A 19976-nucleotide genomic window follows, 5' to 3' on the forward strand; every position below is an offset into this window, starting at 1 on the left:
CTGTTAGTCGGGGGAGAACTAACTGTAGTGAATCGTAAAGGGAATTGGAGGAGAAAAAACTTAAGACAGCTAGAATAGGTATCTCTTCCAAGACATTTTTCTGTGAAGAAAAAGATTGAAATGAAATGGCAGCTGTATGGGAGGGTCGGGTCAGGAGATTTTATTTTCTTAAGGGTAAGAGAAATAATGACATGTTTCCATGCCAATGGCAATAATCAAGTAGAGAAGGCGGTGAGAAGAAATGAAGAGATCACAGGGGCTGGGGAGACATAGAACTGCTGTTGTGGTGTTAATGAGCAAGAGGGAATGGGAGATTTAGTGTGTAGGTGGAGGGATTAGCTGTAGCTAGGACTGTACATCCATAATAGCAGGAAAGAAAGTAAAATGTGTGGGCACAGATGCAGGAATGTGGATAGATTTGGTGATGAAGGCTTGTGCAAGTTCTCAGGTAAGAAGCAAGATTTGAAGAATTCTGCACTTGAGGAATTTACAGCTAATAGATGTGAGATAAGCTGTGTACAAAAATAACTTTTATAAGGACAAAGTGACATCTTTGAAGAACATGTAATGTGTAGGAGTTAGGAAGGAGAGATTTTTATCCTGGAGGATCCTGAAGATTTCACAGAAGTAAGTTTTATCTGAACTGATCTTTGAAGAATAGATATATATTTGATCAAGTAGAGATGACTCAAGAACTTTAACTTTTTTGTTTTTTTATTTTAATGCTTAGCACTCAGCCATGGTACATGGCTCAGCAAATGAATGATTGTTGAATGTTCTGTGGTCAAAGACTGTGAGGAAAGTGATGGAAATAGAAAGACTAAGGTGAAAGATGAAAGTTTGGGTGGTCCAAACTTTCCAGTGGATACTGTTCAATAGATATATAATGTGAGCCACATATTTAATTTAAAATTTTCCAGGAGCCTCATTTTAAAAAGTGGAGAGAAACAGATGAAATTAATTTCAATAAATATTTCATTTAACCCAGTATAGCAAAGTATTATTTTAACATGTAATCAATATTTTAAAATTATTAACAAGTTATTAAAAGAGTTATTTCATATTCTTGTTTATTAGTACTAAGTCTTTGAAATCCAATGTGTATTTTACATTTACCAGAGCATCTCAGTTCAGGCTAACCACATTTCAAGTGCTTGGTAGCCAGATGTAACTAGTGCCTTCTCTATTGGACAATACAAATCTAGAGCAGATGTGAAAGAAGGGTGGTAAATAGTAGGAAGTCAGATTGGAGAAGGTTGATTGGCAAAGTATTCCAAATGCTAGTTGAGACTTGATTTTCTAGGCATTTGGAAGGTATGGAATAATGTTAAGGGTGCCTGTAATCCCAGCTACTTGGGAGGGTGAGGGAAGAGAATCACTTGAATCCGGGAGGCGGAGGTTGCAATGAGCCAGACCGTACCACTGCACTCCAGCCTGGGCGACAGAGTAAGACTCTGTCTCAAAAGAAAACAACAACAACAACAACAAAAACACCCCCCCACACATACAAATTTGAATATTAAGAAGAGCATAAAATGTATGAATAGGAAATAGTGAGAATCTGAAACCATAATAGAGAATGAAGTGGAGAAGGGAGCCAACTGTGAGACCTTAGAGGAAGTATCAGCAGTACAGAGGGAATGACTTGAAGTAAGGGACAAGGGAAAGGAATTCTGAACCTGAGTTACATAGAATGGCATTGGTTATTAGATGTAGAGTAGGTAAGATTTTTTTTTTTTTTTTGAGACGGAGTTTCACTCTTGTTGCCCAGGCTGGAGTGCAATGGCGCGATTTTGGCCCACTGCAAGCTCCACCTCCCAGGTTCAAGCAATTCTCCTCCCTCAGCCTCCCAAGTAGCTGAAATTACAGGGGCCTGCCACCTCGCTTGGCTAATTTTTTGTAGTTTTAGTAGAGATGAGGTTTCACCATGTAGGCCAGGCTGGTCTCAAACCCCTGACATCAGGTGATCCGCCCGCCTCGGCCTCCCACAGTGCTGGGATTATAGGTGTGAGCCACCGTGCCCAGCAGAGGAGGTAAGATTTGAATGAGAAGATGCCTGATTTAGTTTTGGTTATGTTGATACCAAGATGCTGGCTATTTACACAACAGTTTTTTGAGTATATGTACTATGCTTGGAATATAGAAAATAAGTTTTTACTTTCAAGGAAGATAAAAAAATTCCTTACCTTTCAGGAATTTATGACCTCCAAAGTTTTAATCTTGTATCCCATCATCGAAAAAATCTTGAGAATATCTCCAAATATATTTTATTTATAATTTGTGTACATGGACTATAGTATTAAAATACGTAAATTACAAGATATACATAAAATAGGAGTTTTTAAAGTATAATTTTATAAACATAAGATTTTTATAAATACTACTTTATTAATGCTACAAACTTTTTCTTTCCCCCCTAAATGACATATGCTTTATTGCTTTTTACAATTTTGGCTTAATGTTGTTGCAGTGATTTGAAGATTGGATTCTAAGTTCAGTTTATTTTGCTACCAGGTTTTGAGAACCATCATAGGTTTTTGTTTCCTCCTGAAATTTCACAAGGAGGTATAGATACAAATAGAAGAAGCATAATACGTTAGTGGCTGTAGTTACTAAATCACAATACTCACTTTCTAATTCTGCTCATCAGTGATACAACTTCTTTTTTTTTTGCACCTTAGTAGATCATTTTACACTCTCGTTGCATAGGTCCACTCAACTTAGGAGTATTCTTGGGTCCTTTGGGTATCTGGTGGATACTTGGAAATAAGGGTACTCGATCACAGTGTACTATTTTGTAGAAATAGGGTTATTAAGCCTACAAGATGATTCAAAGAATAAAGTCTAGATATTTGTTGACTTTGTTGCCTTTTCTATTTTGAGTGTAAGAAAAATTATGGCTATTTGTGGCAATTTAGGTTCAGTGTCTTTGAGTAATTTTGTATTTCTTTTAAACCACAGTTGCTGGCCAGGTGCGGTGGCTCGTGCCTGTAATCCCAGCACTTTGGGAGGCCGAGGCAGGTGGATCACCTGAGGTCTGGAGTTCAAGACCAGCCTAGTCAACATGGTGAAAACCCATCTCTACTAAAAGTGCAAAAATAAGCCAGGCATGGTGGCGGGTGCCTGTAATCCCAGCTAGTTGGGAGCTGAGGCAGGAGAATCTCCTGAACCGGGGAAGGCAGAGATTGCAGTGAGCTGAGATCACGCCGTTGCACTCTAGCCTGGGCAACAAGAGCGAAACTCCGTCTCAGAAAAACCCCCAAAAAACCATAGTTGCTAATGTGTATCAAAATTGATTGATAAATTATTATTCCTACCTAAGGTGGTGTTATTGCCAGAAATGAAGAAGCAATATGCAGTTATGGAGGAAATGGTCTAGTTAGTAATTAGCCTTTAGAAACTGTAGATTTACCTATCAGTTATCAAATTGTTTTATCAGTGGGACCTTTCCTGTGACAAATGAGAATTTATAGGCTACCAAAATATGAAATAGACCCCAGAAACTGTGAATTAGACTCCTTTTCCATGGCTTGCTCATCATTATTTGTAGGGGAGGGCACATACAGGGGACAAAAGAGACAGGACAGATATTTAAAAGGTTATTAAAATGTTTTCTGATTTTGTAAGTGTTCACTTAAAAAAGTTTCCTGAGAGGTATGAGAGAATTGTTGCCTGCTGGGTAAGGATGAGTTGTGCCTTGCTTGTCTGGTTTCTGTTGAGAAGAACATGTTTACTTTTCCATGAAAATTAGGTTGACTACTCATTCTGCATAGTTACAAATGTAGTTAGAAGAAGAAAAGAGAAGAGTGCGTACTTTGAAACAACCATCAACAACTATTTTCTTCTTGCTGTGTTCTTTCATAGTTCTTAGTGGTAGTTGTATGAATAGCAGAAAGACCTGCTCCTCGTTGCAGCTTCTGCCTCTGCTGTATCCCTAAGTCACTCTGCCTCAAAGCACTTCTCCCATTTTTTTTTCTAGTGGGGCTTTTATGAGAATTGAATGAGAAAGTGACTTTCTTTTGCACATAGTGTGCACTCAGTGAATGTTAATTTCCTAACGTGATCTGTGGGCACACATTTTTGCCCTTTGATTTTTCATGGGAACTTGGTTTATAAAAGTACTTGGTTGTGCTTTAAAAAGTTCATTGTTTAGATTTGATTAATATTTGACTGGAAAATTGAAGATTATGTCTGTGGGTATAATGATTTGATGTTCGGATATTTCCAGTGATTTTTTTTTTTTTTTTTTTGAGATGGAGTCTTGCTCTGTCACTCAGGCTGGAGTGCAGTGGTGCAATCTCGACTCACTGCAACCTCTACCTCCTGGGTTCAGGTGTTGCTCCTGCCTCAGCCTCCTGAGTAGCTGGGATTACAGGTGTGTGCCACCGCACCTGGCTAATTTATATATATATATTTTTAGTAGAGACGGGGTTTAGCCATGTTGCTCAGGCTGACCTTGAACTCCTGACTTCATGATCTGCCCACCTGGGCCTCCCAAAGTGCTGGGATTACAGGTGTGAGCCGCCGCATCTGGCCTCCAGTGATTTTTTAATGTGGAATATAAAATGAGATTTTAAAATCTCTGTAGTTTTAAAACATATTTATAATAACTATAGTGATATATCAAATTCTGACAATAGGGAAAGATAGTTTTGTGTTTGAAATTCCTTAACTCCATCTCAGATTCTCCAGCAGGGCAGCTCTCCTCTTCTCACTCAAAATTGCTGACTTGTTTTTAAGGGTTATAAGAAACATGTTTTCCATTACATGGAAGATGGGATCCAAAGTATAAGGTTGTGTGACTTCTCATAACCTGCTCCCTCCCAGCACTTTGAACACAAATAAGCTTTAAAAGTGTTTGGAGGATAAGTCTCTGTAATAAAAAACTCTCATTGAAATGTAGCAGACTTGAGGATGGGTTTCTTACTCATATGTCCTCCCTGATTGAGGAGATACAATACATTAGAAAAGGCATGTGAAAATGTCTAAGCACAATGATGGCAAACAGGTTTTAAAGTTCATTTGCCCGTTGTTGTTTTGTTTTGTTTTGTTTTTTTCTTTTTTCTTTTTTTTTTTTTTGAGATGGAGTCTCACTCTGTTGCTCAGGCTGGAGTGCAATGGCATGATCCTGGCTCACTGCAACATCTGACTCCCAGGCTCAAGTGATGCTCCTGCCTCAGCCTCACAAGTAGCTGGGACTATAGGCTAGCACCACCATGCCCGACTAATTTTTGTATTTTTAGTAGAGACAGGGTCTCACCATATTGGTCAGGCTGGTCTCGAACTCCTGACCTCAGGTAATCTGCCTGCCATGGCATCCCAAAGTGTTGGGATTACAGGCCACTGTTCCAGACCGCTTGTGCTATTTTTATCTGGTCAATAAGTTCATTATTATCCAATGCATCCAAAACATTCTTTGTAAATATATGTCTATATATACCCTCACAGAAAAGTATGTATATTGTATGTATACAGCTTGATAAAATTTTACAATCTGAGAACCCATATGTAATCAGCAGCCAGGTCAAGAAACAGAATTTTCCAGAATGTCACCTCATCCTGACCTTCTAATCACCACCCCACCTATGTTTTTCATGAAGTTTTTGTTTTTGTATACAAGTTTTTAACAGTTTTAGGGAAATTACATTTGCTTTTAATTACCTAATGTATGTTTAAACATCATTAATTAGAAAGAAATGGGGTATTTCGAACATTTCTCTCAGAAACTTGAAAAAATATTGTTCATAAAGGTACTCAGAGAGCTCTGTGTCCTCCACATGGCCGACCTAATACAATGTGGTAACAGCCACAAAAAGGTAAAATACCTAGCAGTAGGCTTAAGATGTATTTAGAATAGATGTGATTATCACTTTGCTGAAAGAAATAGAAATTTTAAATAGACGGAGAGACCTACGTTGTTCTTGGATGGGGAAAAAAAGTTAGTTTTTCTCAAATTAATCTATTAATCCCTGTCAAGATCCCAGTTCAGAGAAGAGAGAAAGAAAAAACACAACATATGACTTGTAGGAGGCAGCGAATAGTGAAATGCATTGGGATTTAAAATAGCATCTGTTTCAGTAGAGATATGGAGCTATAGATAATAAATGAGTAATTTTTAAAAAAAATCTAAATGTATTAAGACTGTCTTCTGTAATACCTTAGATCTTGTTTACTTAGATTTGCTATATTTTATTATAAGTTATTTAATACAAAATTTCACCACCAGAAATTTAAGAAACGAATAAAACCATATAATTTCATCATGGTATGATAGTTATTGTATTTGTTGCTTTCCATTCAAAAATTTCATATACGTATTCCCCTTAAGTAGAATTATCATACATTTAATTTTTATTCTGCACTTTTTAAACATTAATTTTTTAAAAATACTAATTCCTACCTAGTGTTTGTAACCATTATTTTTAATGATTGCTTAATATAGCTTTAACAAGCTTTAGTAAAATTTACTTAGTTTTTCTTTTCCAGATTTTTAGGTTGCTTTGAGTTTCTTGCTATTATAAATAATGTTGCTCCAAGCACTTTTGTGTTATATCTAATCTTTCCCAGATTTTAACTGGCTTAAATAAAATGTTAAGCTGTGTAAACTTAAGATTGAAAATTACTTGGGAGTGAAAGAGCTTTTAAAATTGATTAAAACATAAGTACACTCATAACAAAAGGAGTTGAAGTGACTAGTACCTAACCTTTGTTTCATTTGGTATCACAATCTTTCACTAGTTGTCACACTAGCCCTGAGACTTAGATGTTGTATTGCATAGATGTCAAAAATGAGGTTTAAAGGAGTAAAATAATTTTCTTCATGGAACACATTACGTTAGTGATGGAACTGTTTTTGGTTCTGTTAGTATAAAAAATGTGCTAATAGGTTTAGACGTTAAAGTTAAAAAACCTTCTAGCTCTCCATATCCTAAATTACATAGTCGTTAAATGCATAGTGTGTATTTAGGTGATATTGAAAATAGTGGTAATAATAGCTAACATTTATTGAGTGATTGATATTGTTTGGAGATGAAGCAGAAATTTAACTTCACAATTGTAGAAAAATGATTTTCTATATTTGGGTTCTTAGGAGTGGAAACCATATAGACAAACTTCTTGTAATAAAATGAAAAAGAAGGTTCTGTTTATCTGACAATTGACTAGAAACAGGCTTGGAAGACTGTTTCTTGTCATTAGATGTGAATATGACCAAATTGTTTTACTTTCTAATAAACAGAACTTTGTCTGTTTGTTGTATCTTTTCAAAATTTAAAAAATACTGGAATAGCTGTATATTCAGAGTGGCTTAGATATCTATCAACTTAACTATATATCCACAAATATATTACAGACAAATGTTGCTTTGTAATTTAGTTGGCCATTGTCATCTCCAGCATTCTGATCTTGGCTCACTGCAAGCTCCGCCTCTTGGGTTCAAGTGATTGTCCTGCCTCGGCCTTCCAAGTAGCTGGGATTACAGGCGTGTGCCACCACGCCTGGCTAATCTTTGTATTTTTAGTAGAGATGGGGTTTCACTATGTTGGCCAGGCAGGTGTCAAACTCCTGACCCCAGGTGATCCACCCACCTCGGCCTCCCAAATTGTTGGGATTACAGGCGTGAGCCACCGTGCCAGGCCTTCTCTTAAGATAGTCTGGTCTTCCCTGGAGTGTCTGTAATGGAGCACTATATAAACAGATGCTGCCACCAGTGTATTTAGAGTACTGCTGCTGAACGATATTATGAATATCAAAATATTGAAGCCATATAATTATTCTGTGTACCATGAGCACCAAATAGGAAAATTAATAAAACATAAAACCAGCAGGCCTTTTGGGGGTATTTTTCTTGTATGTATGTGTTATATCCTGGATGAGATTTTTTTTTTTTTTTTTGCCCTAAAGTCTATGTATGATATTTAACTGTACAAGTTACAAATATGGAAAATACTTTTTAAAAAGTCTAACTTGCCTACAACCAGAATAACAACTCTAATTTTATCTGGCCAGTAGTTTCTCAGTTGAATACCAGTATTAAATTAAGAATAGGATTCAGACCGATGATGCATTACTTTTTCTAATATTTTATAACAGAGAGGTGTTTAAATTGCCTGTTTTCTGTTTTATAGGGAGTTTCAGGTAACACTGTATGTAATTTTTGAGGAGAAAAACTTTTTTTAATAGAAGAAGAGATAAAATTGTTGACTTATAAACCATAAGAAATCTGGTAGTACAAGCTGGGCACAGTGGCTCACACCTGTAACCCTAGCACTTTGGGAGGCCGAGGCTGGTGGATCACCTGAGTTCAGGAGTTCGAAACCAACCTGGGCAGCATGATGAAACCCCGTCTCTACTAAAAATACAAAAAAGTAGCTGGGCATAATGGTGTGCGCCTGTAGTCCCAGCTCCTCTGGAGGCTGAGGCACAAGAATCACTTGAGGTAGAGGAGGAGGTGGAGGTGGAGGTTGCAGTGAGCTGAAATCATGCCACTGCACTCCAGCCTGGGCAACAGCAAGGCTCCATCTCAAAAAAAAATAGTGATGTAAGTATAATTTGATCTTAATTTTATTCATGTGTTTCTAAACAATGTATTACCTTATGTATTACATAAATAAAATAATAAAACAATGTATTACATTATGAATGTAATTTGATTCATATCTTACCGTCAACTTAATATTTTAGAAGAAAAAAATTAGAATTTAATTTTAAAAATACTAGTAATTGCTGAAAGCAGCATTGGGCCCAATACCAACCCTACTGTTTCTTAGCTGTGCCGTTCTGGGAAATGGTTTAAGTTCTCCAAGCCAAATTTCCTCAGCTAAAAAATATGGTGATATTAAGACCATATAATTAACACCATATAATTCCACCATATAATTAATACCATTATAATTCCACAGTCTGCTAGGAAAATTAAATAAGGAGATGTTATACAAAGTGTTTGGCATCATGTCTATCCAAGTACTCTGCAAATAGCAGCTGCTTTATTATCAGCGCAGCAGCACTATCACCATTAGAACAATTACCAACTTTACATTTAATTCTAAAACTTTGATCAAATCAATAATGTTATTTTTTGCACATACTTTCTTCTTCTTTTTTTTTTTTTTTTAAATATGGGAGTCTCACTCTGTCACCCAGACCAGATGCAGTGGTGCGATCTTGGCTCACTGCAAGCTCCACCTCCCGGGTTCCTGCCATGCTCCTGCCTCAGCCTTCCAAGTAGCTGGGACTGCAGGTGCCTGCGACCACACCTGACTAATTTTTTGTGTTTTTAATAGAGACGGAGTTTCACCGTGTTAGCCAGGATGGTCTGGATCTCCTCACCTCTTGATCCACCTGCCTCGGCCTCCCAAAGTGCTGGGATTACAGGGGTGAGCCTTCGTGCCCGGCCCGCACATTCTTTTAAAATCAAAATATGCTATCGTTAATGCCTCTCTCATTCTAAAGGTTCATTCTCTTTTTAGGACCAGGGCTGAGGTTAGAGTGAAGCCATTCAGGCACTTGGAACAAAATTTAAGGGAGAACCCTAAAAAACCACAGTAATCAAGATATTTTAATGTAGTATTTTAAAAATTAATGCAAAGACATTATGAACAGAATATCAAACTCAAAATTTTGAAGAAAGGCAAAATCAGGAAGAGTACTCTGCCAAGCCATATTGGCATGTGAGGCAAAAAGGAAAAAATTAATAATACTGGTCCTGTCTTGCCATGCTGAGCCATGTTGGAGCCTCAGGCTCAAGGAAAAGTCATAAAAACATTCTTATTGCTCCTGCCTTTGCCCTAGGAAAGTGTCTTTCCTTATGCCAGGCCTTGCTTTAACTATTTAAATAGCCAATTTTTAAAGAACTGCTTACCATAATGATTTTATAGGCGATGAGCTCTTTTATACAAATGAGTGCCCTAAAAATTAGGTGAAATTACTTGTGTAGGGTCACACAATTTTATCTTTTCCTGTATTATAGTTTCTCTCCTCAAAGTTACTGCTAACCTCTGAGTTGCTAAATTCTCAGTCCTCAATTAAGTTACCACTAAATGGCAGAACCGTGATGGTATAACCCAGGTTTCTTAACTTCTAGATTTCCTTTACTTTATTATCTCTTTATAAAACATATCTGTGTATTTGTTGGCTCATTACCCTGAGACTGGGTAATTTATAAAGAAAAGAGGTTTAATTGACTCACAGTTCACTAGGCTGTACAGGAAGCATGACTGGAGAGGCCTCAGGAAACTTATGACAGAAAGCAAAGGGAAGCAGGCATAGAGGGAGAAGGGGGAGGTGCTACACACTTTTAAACCGGATCTCATGAGTACTCCCTCACTATCATGAAAACAGGGAAAAGTCTGCCCCTGTGATCTAATCACCTCCCACCAAGCCCCTCCTCCAACACTGGGGATTACAATTTGACATGAGATTTGGGCAGGGACACAAAAATCCAAACCATATCAACTATTTTAGTTACGTATTTGTGTTTGGAGTTGAAATAGCAAACAGAGGAAATGCGTTACAAATTCATTTAAATAACATTTCCTGGTCACTAATCTGTACAGCAGATACACAGAAACATGCTTCCTATGCTCTGTAACCAACTGTTTCTTTGGTTGTCTTGACTTTAAAACATGTTTGTTCTTTAGTATTCTTTTAGAGGAATAACTTTACTAGCTTATTAAGTTTATTATCTTATTTACTTTAAGTTCAATATTGTTTATAAGAGCATCATAAAATTTTAATTCTGTTACATATAAGCTATTTTGGCTTGGGCACATTGTTTAACCTCTTTAAGCTTCAGTTTCTGTGCCTACTAATGTAGATATGACACTAGTATTAACTTATATGCTGTGAGGAATAAAATGTTAAGTGCATGTATAGCGCTTTGCACAATGCATGGTGCAAAGTAATTAAGAAAGGTCCCTTGGTTAATACAACTGTATTAACCTGTATAAAGTTTTTGGTAAGTAGGCTGTAAAGAATAAGATACATAATTTATGGTCATGCTGAATGCTAGGTATTATTTACAGTCTATGAATGTGGAGTTTTTTTTTTTTTAATACAGTATTTAAAATAGTAGTACTAAGAAAGTGGTGAACAGTGATTTGGTAGTAGTAAACTTGTAATCCAAATAGCCCTTAGAAAAGTTACTGCTAACCTCTGAGTTGCTAAATTCACAGTCCTCAATTAGGTTGACTTACCAGTCAGATTAACTATCATTAGTCTTATCATTTGTCTATCATTCTCTCCTTCTTCCTGCACTCTTCATCTGGCTTCTGAGATGCCATGATGGTCTTGATTTCCCTCCTCAAAAAAATGGTTGTTCCTTTCTAGTCTCCTCTTCTCCCTTGTCTCTTAATATTGATGTATCCCAGGACTCTGTCCTTGATTCTTTCTGTTTATCTATAATCACTCCTCTGGTGATCTTATCCAGTTTTATAGCTTTAAATACTACGCATGTGCTCACAACTCATAAATGTATAAAATTTTCAGCTAAAGGATAATTTGTGCCTCATTTAGCAATTGGAATTCCTAAGAGGGTATCTCCATCATTTTGCTTATCAATTTAGACTTTCCAGGTTGGTAAAGTATTTCCAATCTCTTTTTATTTTTATTTTTTGAAGCATTTTGTTTAGATATTTAACAACATTGAGGTTTTTTTTTGTTTTTTTTTTTTTGAGATGGAGTCTTGCTCTGTCGCTTAGGCTGGAGTGCAGTGGTGCGATCTCTGCTCACTGCAACCTCCGCCCCCTGGGTTCAAGCGATTCTCCTGCCTCAGCCTCTTGAGTAGCTGGGATCTCAGACTTGTGCCACCATGCCTGGCTAATTTTTGTATTTTTGTTAGAGACAGGATTTCACTATGTTAGCCAGGATGGTCTCGAACTCCTGGCCTCAGGTGATCTGCCCACCTTGGCCTCCCAAAGTGCTGGGATTACAGGCATGAGCCACTGCACCTGGCCAACAACAAGCTACTAAGAAGCAGTGTATAGTAAAAGTGAAATCAAGTTCAATGCTTCATTTCTTGACAATTGAAGTATAAAAGGACTCTGTGTTCAGGAAAAGTTAGAAAAATAGACCATTTTATGTATATATATATTCCCCCGCCCCCCATAATAATTATAGTAGGGGAAACTGGGTGTTGACTTATACATTTTTTTTTCCAAAAATATGGTAGGATAACACATTTTTCTCCCTGCCCTTCCCTCATGCTTTTTGCATATAGACAACCTAAGTTAGTTTTTGCATTGGAGCTAATTCACATTTCTCAACTGGTAACCTTAGAGATGTAACTGGGCTACCTGTGGGCATAGTCCAAGGCTTGATTGAAAGCTGTGTCTGACCTATCTGGTTATGCAGATTCATATGAAACTTGGGCAATAAGATGTTGTTTTTCCCTCCAGTGTCTTATTTTAGGAGCAGGGATTTTCACCCCGGGTACTGGTTTTCTAGTAATCAGTCTGGTTTTAATTCCTCTCCTCATTTAGGCCCTTTTAATTATCAGTCACTGATCTTGCTGCTTTCTGATCTGAAATCCAATAGACCTCTGTGACTTTTAGGTCATACCCATTGCTTGGCATTTTTCTTTCTGGTCTTTGAATATTTTGTTATTGGTGGTAGTGTTTTGTTTAGTCTCAGTGGGGCTATCATTTTCAAATGTTCTCTGTCATTTCTATACAGTTGGAAACAGGCAGATAGTTTTCTTCATTGCTGTAAAATTTTGGTTGTAGTCTTTTCCTGAATTTATTTGTATTTCTTTTTAACATTTCTTTATCTCAGTTTTAAAAAATCTTTGTCTTTATCTTAGTATACTGAGATTCTTTATCTCAGTATCATTTTTTTAAAAATGAGATGGGGTCTTGCTATGTTGCCCAGGCTGCTCTTGAACTCCTGGGCTCAAGCAGTCCTCCCACTTCAGCCTCTCGAGTAGCTGGGATTACAGGGATATGCAACTGTGTCTGGTTTAGTGTCACTTGAAAATAATCACAGTTGAAATCACTGACACTTAAAAAAAAAAACTTACGAAGGTTTATTTGAAACTGCACAACAAGAAAGTTCACAGACATAGGCTTTCAATCAAGTCCGGAGCTAACTCAGGTTGCCCAGTGATTGGATCTCAGTATTAATTTCATATACATAAAACACTAGTATCTGAAAACAATTCAAAATTTTTTTCTTAAAAGGTGATACTAAATAGAATAAATTTTGATTGTAAAAATTATAAAGGCCTCAAGTAAGAATGTAAGCTTATAAATGTATATATTATCAACCTACATTAAAGTATCATAGTATCATTAAAAATTGGTGCTACATAAAAATAAATTAATAGTGCCTAATAGTGATAGTGTTTGGTCTTTTAAAAATGGTTTTAAAAACAAGATGGTTGAGTTGAGCAAATATGTTCAAAATGCTGAAAAAGCTCTCTGACTCTACACTACTGGGGAATATTATGGGAAAATATTTATAAACTTTCCAGATTATTTAACCTTCACATAATCCCATTGCTCGGAGAGAACTTTTGGGGAAGATGGGGGGAAGCAAAGATTTCATTCTTTTATTAATGTCAAGTTGTAGTGTTGCTTCAAAGAGGCTTTTCTTGTCTTATGTGTAAATGGAGATTTTAATGCAGAGTTACTTTTATTTCAGTATGAAGTGTTAATATTCTATTTGTTTGAAAAGTCTCTAAGGAAGATTTACTGTTGCAATAGAAGCTTTTGCCTTGTCAATTTAAATTTTTCTTCCCGTCGAGGTAAATGGAGGCATGGAAGAATGCTTTCCAAATGAATATACTTTTCTTTGATTTGAAATTGTAATACAGAGTATAATTCTAGATACATCTAAAATATAAATGATTCAGATTTTACATTTTTAACTTATTGAAATATCAAAATTATACTAATAAAGATACATTGGTTTGGTACTTAAAATAGCTTAATATGCTCAAGTGTTAGAATCCTTGAAAAGTAGTCCAACTGTTTTGGAGGAGTGTATGTGTGTGTGTGTGTTGTTTGTGTGTATGTGTGTGGGAGGGTATGTCTCAATGTGTGAATTTAACAATCCCAGCTTACCTGGAAGTTGGATTTTTAAAAATGTATTTTTTTCTTTTAGTTGAAGAGAATTAAGATTGGCTTTGTGTCTGTATTAGATAACAGTGGGATGTAAATCGTTTTGTTATTAAAAATGTTAATAGTTTACTTTTAACACCTTTGTCCCTTTCTGTTACTAAATAATATTTTCATAAAGTGTTAACAGTTTTTAGTGAATGAAAATTAAAAATATGAACTATAACCGAGTGGTAGGCATAGTATATACAGTTATTCTAGAATTAGTAGATTACCTTTCTAAAGAAAAAACTTTTTTCAGAGACAAGGTCTCACTGTGTTGTCCATATTGGTCTCAAACTCCTGGGCTCAAATGATCCTCCCACCTCAGCCTCCCGAGTAGCTGGGATTACAGGTGTGTGCTGCCACACCCACCTGGATTACCTTTCTAAATTTTGTGTGTAATTTTCCCTGTATTTTCCACCTATCCAAGTCCCCTAAAAATTTATTTTTATTGTTGTTTCGTTTTCTGCAATCCTCTAGCTTCCCTGTTTACCCTCCCAGGCTCCCATTGTTTCTTTTAGCAGCGTGTCAGTCTGATCATTGAGACTAGAAGGATGAGTTAAATCTATTGGACCGCCTAAGATTTAGGTTGTATGCTGCTGCTGTCATTTCCTAACAGCATGACCCTGAGGAAATCAAAGTAATGTAATTTCTCTGTGGCTTAATTTGTTTCTTCATCTTTAAATTGAGGATGTTTCCTCTACCTTCCACAGAGTTACTTGGCGTTGAGACAATGTATGTGATAGTGTTTTAGAAATCCTGCTACCTTCACAAGCATTTCCATTGAGTAATTTGAGACTTAGTTACTTTCTGGTGAGTTTTTTCACCTCCACCATTATATGTATATAGTTTTTTTTCTTTTTTTATTATAAATTTAATGCATGTTCATTGTAGAAAATATGGGAAATACAGAAACGTAAAGAAAAAATAGAAATCCAGACAATGCATCATCCTTTTGTTGTTGTTTTTGGAGGAAATTTAGTTTTGAGACTGAACTCCCAGAGGGTAAGGATGGTGTCATTTATTTTTGGATTTTATCTTCTTAATCTGCACTAGGCACAACATTAATGCAGGTTTAGTAAGAGGGAACTTAGTGTAGCTGTATTTCTTAAAGTCAAAACCTGATGAAATTTGGCCATTTGAAGAGAGAAAAGGAGACATCTGACTAGCAAAAATAATAATAGATACATGTTTTGAAATGACATTTTTCTATTGGTTGAAAGAACACAGGAAAACATGATAGGGTCAGTCCTAATATTCTCTGACAGAGATTCGGAAACCGGTTAAAGCCGTTGGATATGGAACTAATGGACACTATCATATCAAAGTGGGTTGGCATTTTTCTGGTGAAAATGACATAAAATTAGAAGACTTTTTTTAATGAATGCTTGGAAATTGTAAAAACTATATTTTCCTCTTTTTATTTCTTAACAGGATGGCTTAAATTCCTTGGTCCTTGATTTAGATTTTCCTGCTTTGAGAAAAAACAAGAACATAGATAATTTCTTAAATAGATGTAAGTATGTTTAAACTTCCTATTTGATCTTATAACTGTACTTTTGATAAGAGATTGGTTATTAGCCTGTAAATTTATTGATTTAATCAACTTATTTATTAAACTTGTCTTTTGCTTACCATTTGATTTATTCAAAAATTGTTACTTTTATTTTTAAAGCAATTGCAGAACCAAATTACAATATGCAAAGCAGATAAAGTTCTAAATTTTGAAATACATTATTAAGACTAGCTATTTTAGGACAGGCTATTTATAGCAGTTCAGAGAGAAGTTTTAAATTAATATTTACAATTCCAAGACTTAATATTACCCAGAGAATTAATAAGCTTTATGCTTCTGTAATTGTGGACATTTCAGACTAGTTAATAATAAATAATGTGATAACTATTATTACCATATGTGTTTGGTAACCCTTAATATTTGCCAGTATTACTGTTGCAATGCAGAAGTAAATGAAATTGAATTCCAAGAATAAGAAATTCTCAAAACAATTAATATATACTTTGTATCATCACAGTAAGCTCTTTACTTTGAAATTGGCAGAGACTGAGGTATTTTCCCAATTAAACAATCTTATCTGTAGTTACTATATATACAGTATGATTACCACTTTTCAGAGAAGTAGGCCATCAAAATTCATTACTAAGATTAGCCTTGCAAGTAATTTCATGGCAACTTTCTGCCATGATTCAGAGTGCACACCAGTATTGCTTGGGTCATCACTGTGTCAGCTATCATCTAACTTGCTAAGCAACAGTATCAGAAACAGAATAGCTGTAACTGCTACTGTTTGGCAGTCAGTGGTGTTCCTTTATATGTGTTAATAAACCATAGAGAGTTTTGGTTCTTTAAAGTTAACGTATATCTTAGATTTTTAACTAACAGCCTTTAAAAACTGGCAAGTTTAGCTAAAAACTCTCTTTTCTTGAAACAAAAATATATTTATAAATATGTTGATTATTTTAAAATATTTATAAATATGATTGATATAAGTATGGTGATCTTTTTATGGTAGATGAGAAAATTGTGAAAAAAATCAGAGGTCTACAGATGAAGGCAGAAGACTATGATGTTGTAAAAGTTATTGGAAGAGGTGCTTTTGGTGAAGTGCAGTTGGTAAGAAAGTATTTGTTTTGTTCTTATTGTTCTTTATGACATCATGGTTTTGTGATGCATTATCAATAGCAGCTGAGTAGATCTAATTTCTATGCCCACCCATGCCAGAAGGTGGCTTCATGATCTTGGTCAGTGTCCTCATCTATAAAAGGAAGCCTTTGTTGTCTACTCTGGGTCTCTTCCAGCTCTGAAACACAATGTAGAAAATAAGGCCAGTATAGCTTCACATGTGATCTGCCTAGCAGTTAATATTCCACCAGAACTGTTGTATTTTTATTTAGAATGTTCAGATTAAAAACATCTGCTTAAGGAACTGAGATTTATTTAGATAGATAAGAAACCCAACAGATAAATTTTAATAACTGAAATTAAATCTGAAATTTATTTTCGCAGGCCAAAGTGGTACCAATTGCAAATATTATGAATGTTGACAGTAACCATTACCTTTATATTATTAGCTTAGGAACTCTTCCTAATCTCATATTCCTGTTTTCATCACCTGAGTATTTGAAACTCCTCTATTACTGTCCTTATAGTTAAATTAGAGTCAAATTCTCTTCTTCACGCTGCAGCATTTACCCCTCTTGATGGAGCACTGAGAAAAGTAGTGATCATTATAAGCCAGCATGGATTTTGTTAAGAACAAGTCATGATAGACCTTTTTTTTTTCTTTCATTGCTTCTTTCTTTCTTTTTTTTTTGTTTGTTTTTGTTCTTTTTTGAGACAGGGTCTTGCTTTGTCACTGAGGCTGGAGTGCAGTGGCACAATCTTGGCCCACTGCAGCTTTGACTTCTCGAGCTCAAGCAGTCTTCCTACCTCAGCCCTCCAAGTAGCTGGGACTACAGGCGTGTGCCACCACACCCGGCTCATTTTTTGTATTTTTTGTAGAGATGGGGTTTCACCATGTTGCTGAGGCTGATCTTGAATTTCTGGACTCAAGGGATCTACCTGCTTGGCCTCCCAGAGTGCAGGGAGTACAAGCATGAGACACCTCACTGGGCCTTTCTTTGATAGGTTTATTGGACTTGTAGATCAGGGTAGTGCAATTTATGTAATACATATCCATAAGAAGAATATTATTCTTTTGGAGAAGTCTGACACTTGAGGATAATATGATGAAATAGCACAGTAATAATTGTATGGGTAGGCAAGCTTTATAACTAATATACTAGTTTTATTCTAAGGAGGCTGGTGAAAGCATGGATGGTACATGGGACAGAGACCTCCAAGAAAGGTTTCAGGGTCCTTCTTCTCCTATTAAACATTTTTTTCTTTTTGACACGGAGTTTCACTCTTGTTGCCCAGGCTGGAGTGCAATGGCGTGATCTTGGCTCACCGCAGCCTCCTCCTCCCGGGTTCAAGCAATTCTCCTGCCTCAGCCTTCCGAGTAGTTGGGATTACAGGCATGCATCACCACGCCTGGCTAATTTTGTATTTTCAGTAGAAACGGGGTTTCTCCATGTTGGTCAGGCTGGTCTTGAACTCCTGACCTCAGGTGATCCGCCCACCTCAGTCTCCCAAAATGCTGGGATTACAGGCGTGAGCCACCGCGCCCGGCCTCCTATTAAACATTTTAATGACTTGTATGGGAGCAATGGTGGCATGTTGAATACTTTTGCAAATGAGTTAAACCTGAAGTATAATGAGGATGATTTTAGGTGATGAGCCAAAATCCAGAAATCATCAATGGGAAAGATCATTGGCCAGATAGAAGTGAAATTGAACCAGAATATAGTACTTGAATGTGAAGAACACAGGAAATAGTTGCTTAACAGTACTGTCTGAATTAACCATTTTCCTTGAATTGTAACCAGGCAAGAGTAATTAGTGATCAGACGACCTAAAGTAGTAAAGAAATTTGGGACTGCTTTAATATAATTTCTAAATTGATAAAAATTGATGGAGCATACTTGTAATATTTTATTTGTTCTAGATGCCCTGTTGCCCTGTTTTTTTTTTCTTTTTTTAAAAAAAGACTTTAGTTTTTTTAAGAGCAGTTTTAGATTCATAGTAACATAGAGAGGGAAGGTATAGAGATGTCCCATATACCCCTTGCCCCAGCGTGTGCATAGGCACTTCCATTGTCAGCATCCCTCATTAGAGTACATTTGTTAAAACTGATGCTTACATTGACATATCATAATCACCCATTGTCATAGTTTACATTAGGGCTTGCTCATGATGGTGTACATCCTGTAGGTTTGGCCAAGTGTACAATGGTATATGCCCATCATTATACTATGATAAATAGTATTTTCATTGCCCCAAAAATCCTCTGTGCTGTGCCTATTCATCTCCCAGCCCCAAGTCTCTGGTAGTCACTCTTTTTACTGTTTTCATAGTTTTGCCTTTTGCAGAATGCCATGTAATTGGAATCATACATGCAACCTTTTCAGATTGTCATCTTTCACTGAGTAATATGCATTTAAGATTTCTCCATGTCTTGTCGTGATCCTTTAGATTATTAGTTTTTACTAAACAATATTCTGTTGTCTGGCTGTACCAAAGTTTATCCATTCACATACTGAAGGACATCCTGGTTGCCTCCAGGTTTTGGCAGTTATGAGTAAAGCATTATAAACATCCATATGCAGGTTTTTGTGTAGACATAGATTTTCAATTCATTTGGTTAAATACTAAGGATCTTGATTGCTGGATCATAGGATAAGAGGGTATTTGGTTTTCTAAAAAACTGCCAAACTGTCTTCTTAAGTGGTTGTACCAGTTCGCATTCCTACCAGCAATGAATGAGGATTCTTCTTGCTTCACATCCTCCCTGGCGTTTGGTGTTGTCAGTGTTATAACTGAGAAAAAACAGGTGTTTTGGTTATTTGATTAGGTGTTTAATGGTATCTCCTTATTTATTTGACTTTTCCCTGATGACATATGATGTGGAACATCTTTTCATATACTTATTTGCCATCTGTGTATCTTCTTTTTTTCTTTTTCTTTTTTTTTTTTTTTTGAGACGGAGTCTCTGTCGCCAGGCTGGAGTGCAGTGACGCTATCTAGGCTTACTGCAACCTCTGCCTCCTGAGTTCAAGCGATTCTTCCTGCCTCAGCCTCCCAAGTAGCTGGGATTACAGACACCTGCCACTATACCCAGCTATTTTTTATATTTTTGTAGAGACGGGGTTTTGCCATGCAGGCCAGGCTGGTCTCATACTCCTGACCTCAGGCGATCCGCCCAGCTCGGCCTCCTAAAGTGCTGGGATTATAGGCGTGAGCCACCAGGCCTGGCCTGTATATCT

General features: G+C 36.4%; 1 protein-coding gene across 2 annotated transcripts in view; it reads left to right on the forward strand.

The window, feature by feature from the left end:
• ROCK2 (Rho associated coiled-coil containing protein kinase 2) overlaps nucleotides 1–19976 on the forward strand; it is a 160492-nt gene that overhangs the window by 38911 nt on the left and 101605 nt on the right. For both annotated transcript variants that reach the window (XM_015111705.3, NM_001260913.1), the window contains 2 exon segments: nucleotides 15528–15609; nucleotides 16625–16725. In XM_015111705.3, the coding sequence (XP_014967191.1) occupies nucleotides 15528–15609; nucleotides 16625–16725 (183 nt within the window).

Source organism: Macaca mulatta, chromosome 13 (assembly GCF_049350105.2).
Source record: "Macaca mulatta isolate MMU2019108-1 chromosome 13, T2T-MMU8v2.0, whole genome shotgun sequence".
Lineage (NCBI taxonomy): Eukaryota > Metazoa > Chordata > Mammalia > Primates > Cercopithecidae > Macaca > Macaca mulatta.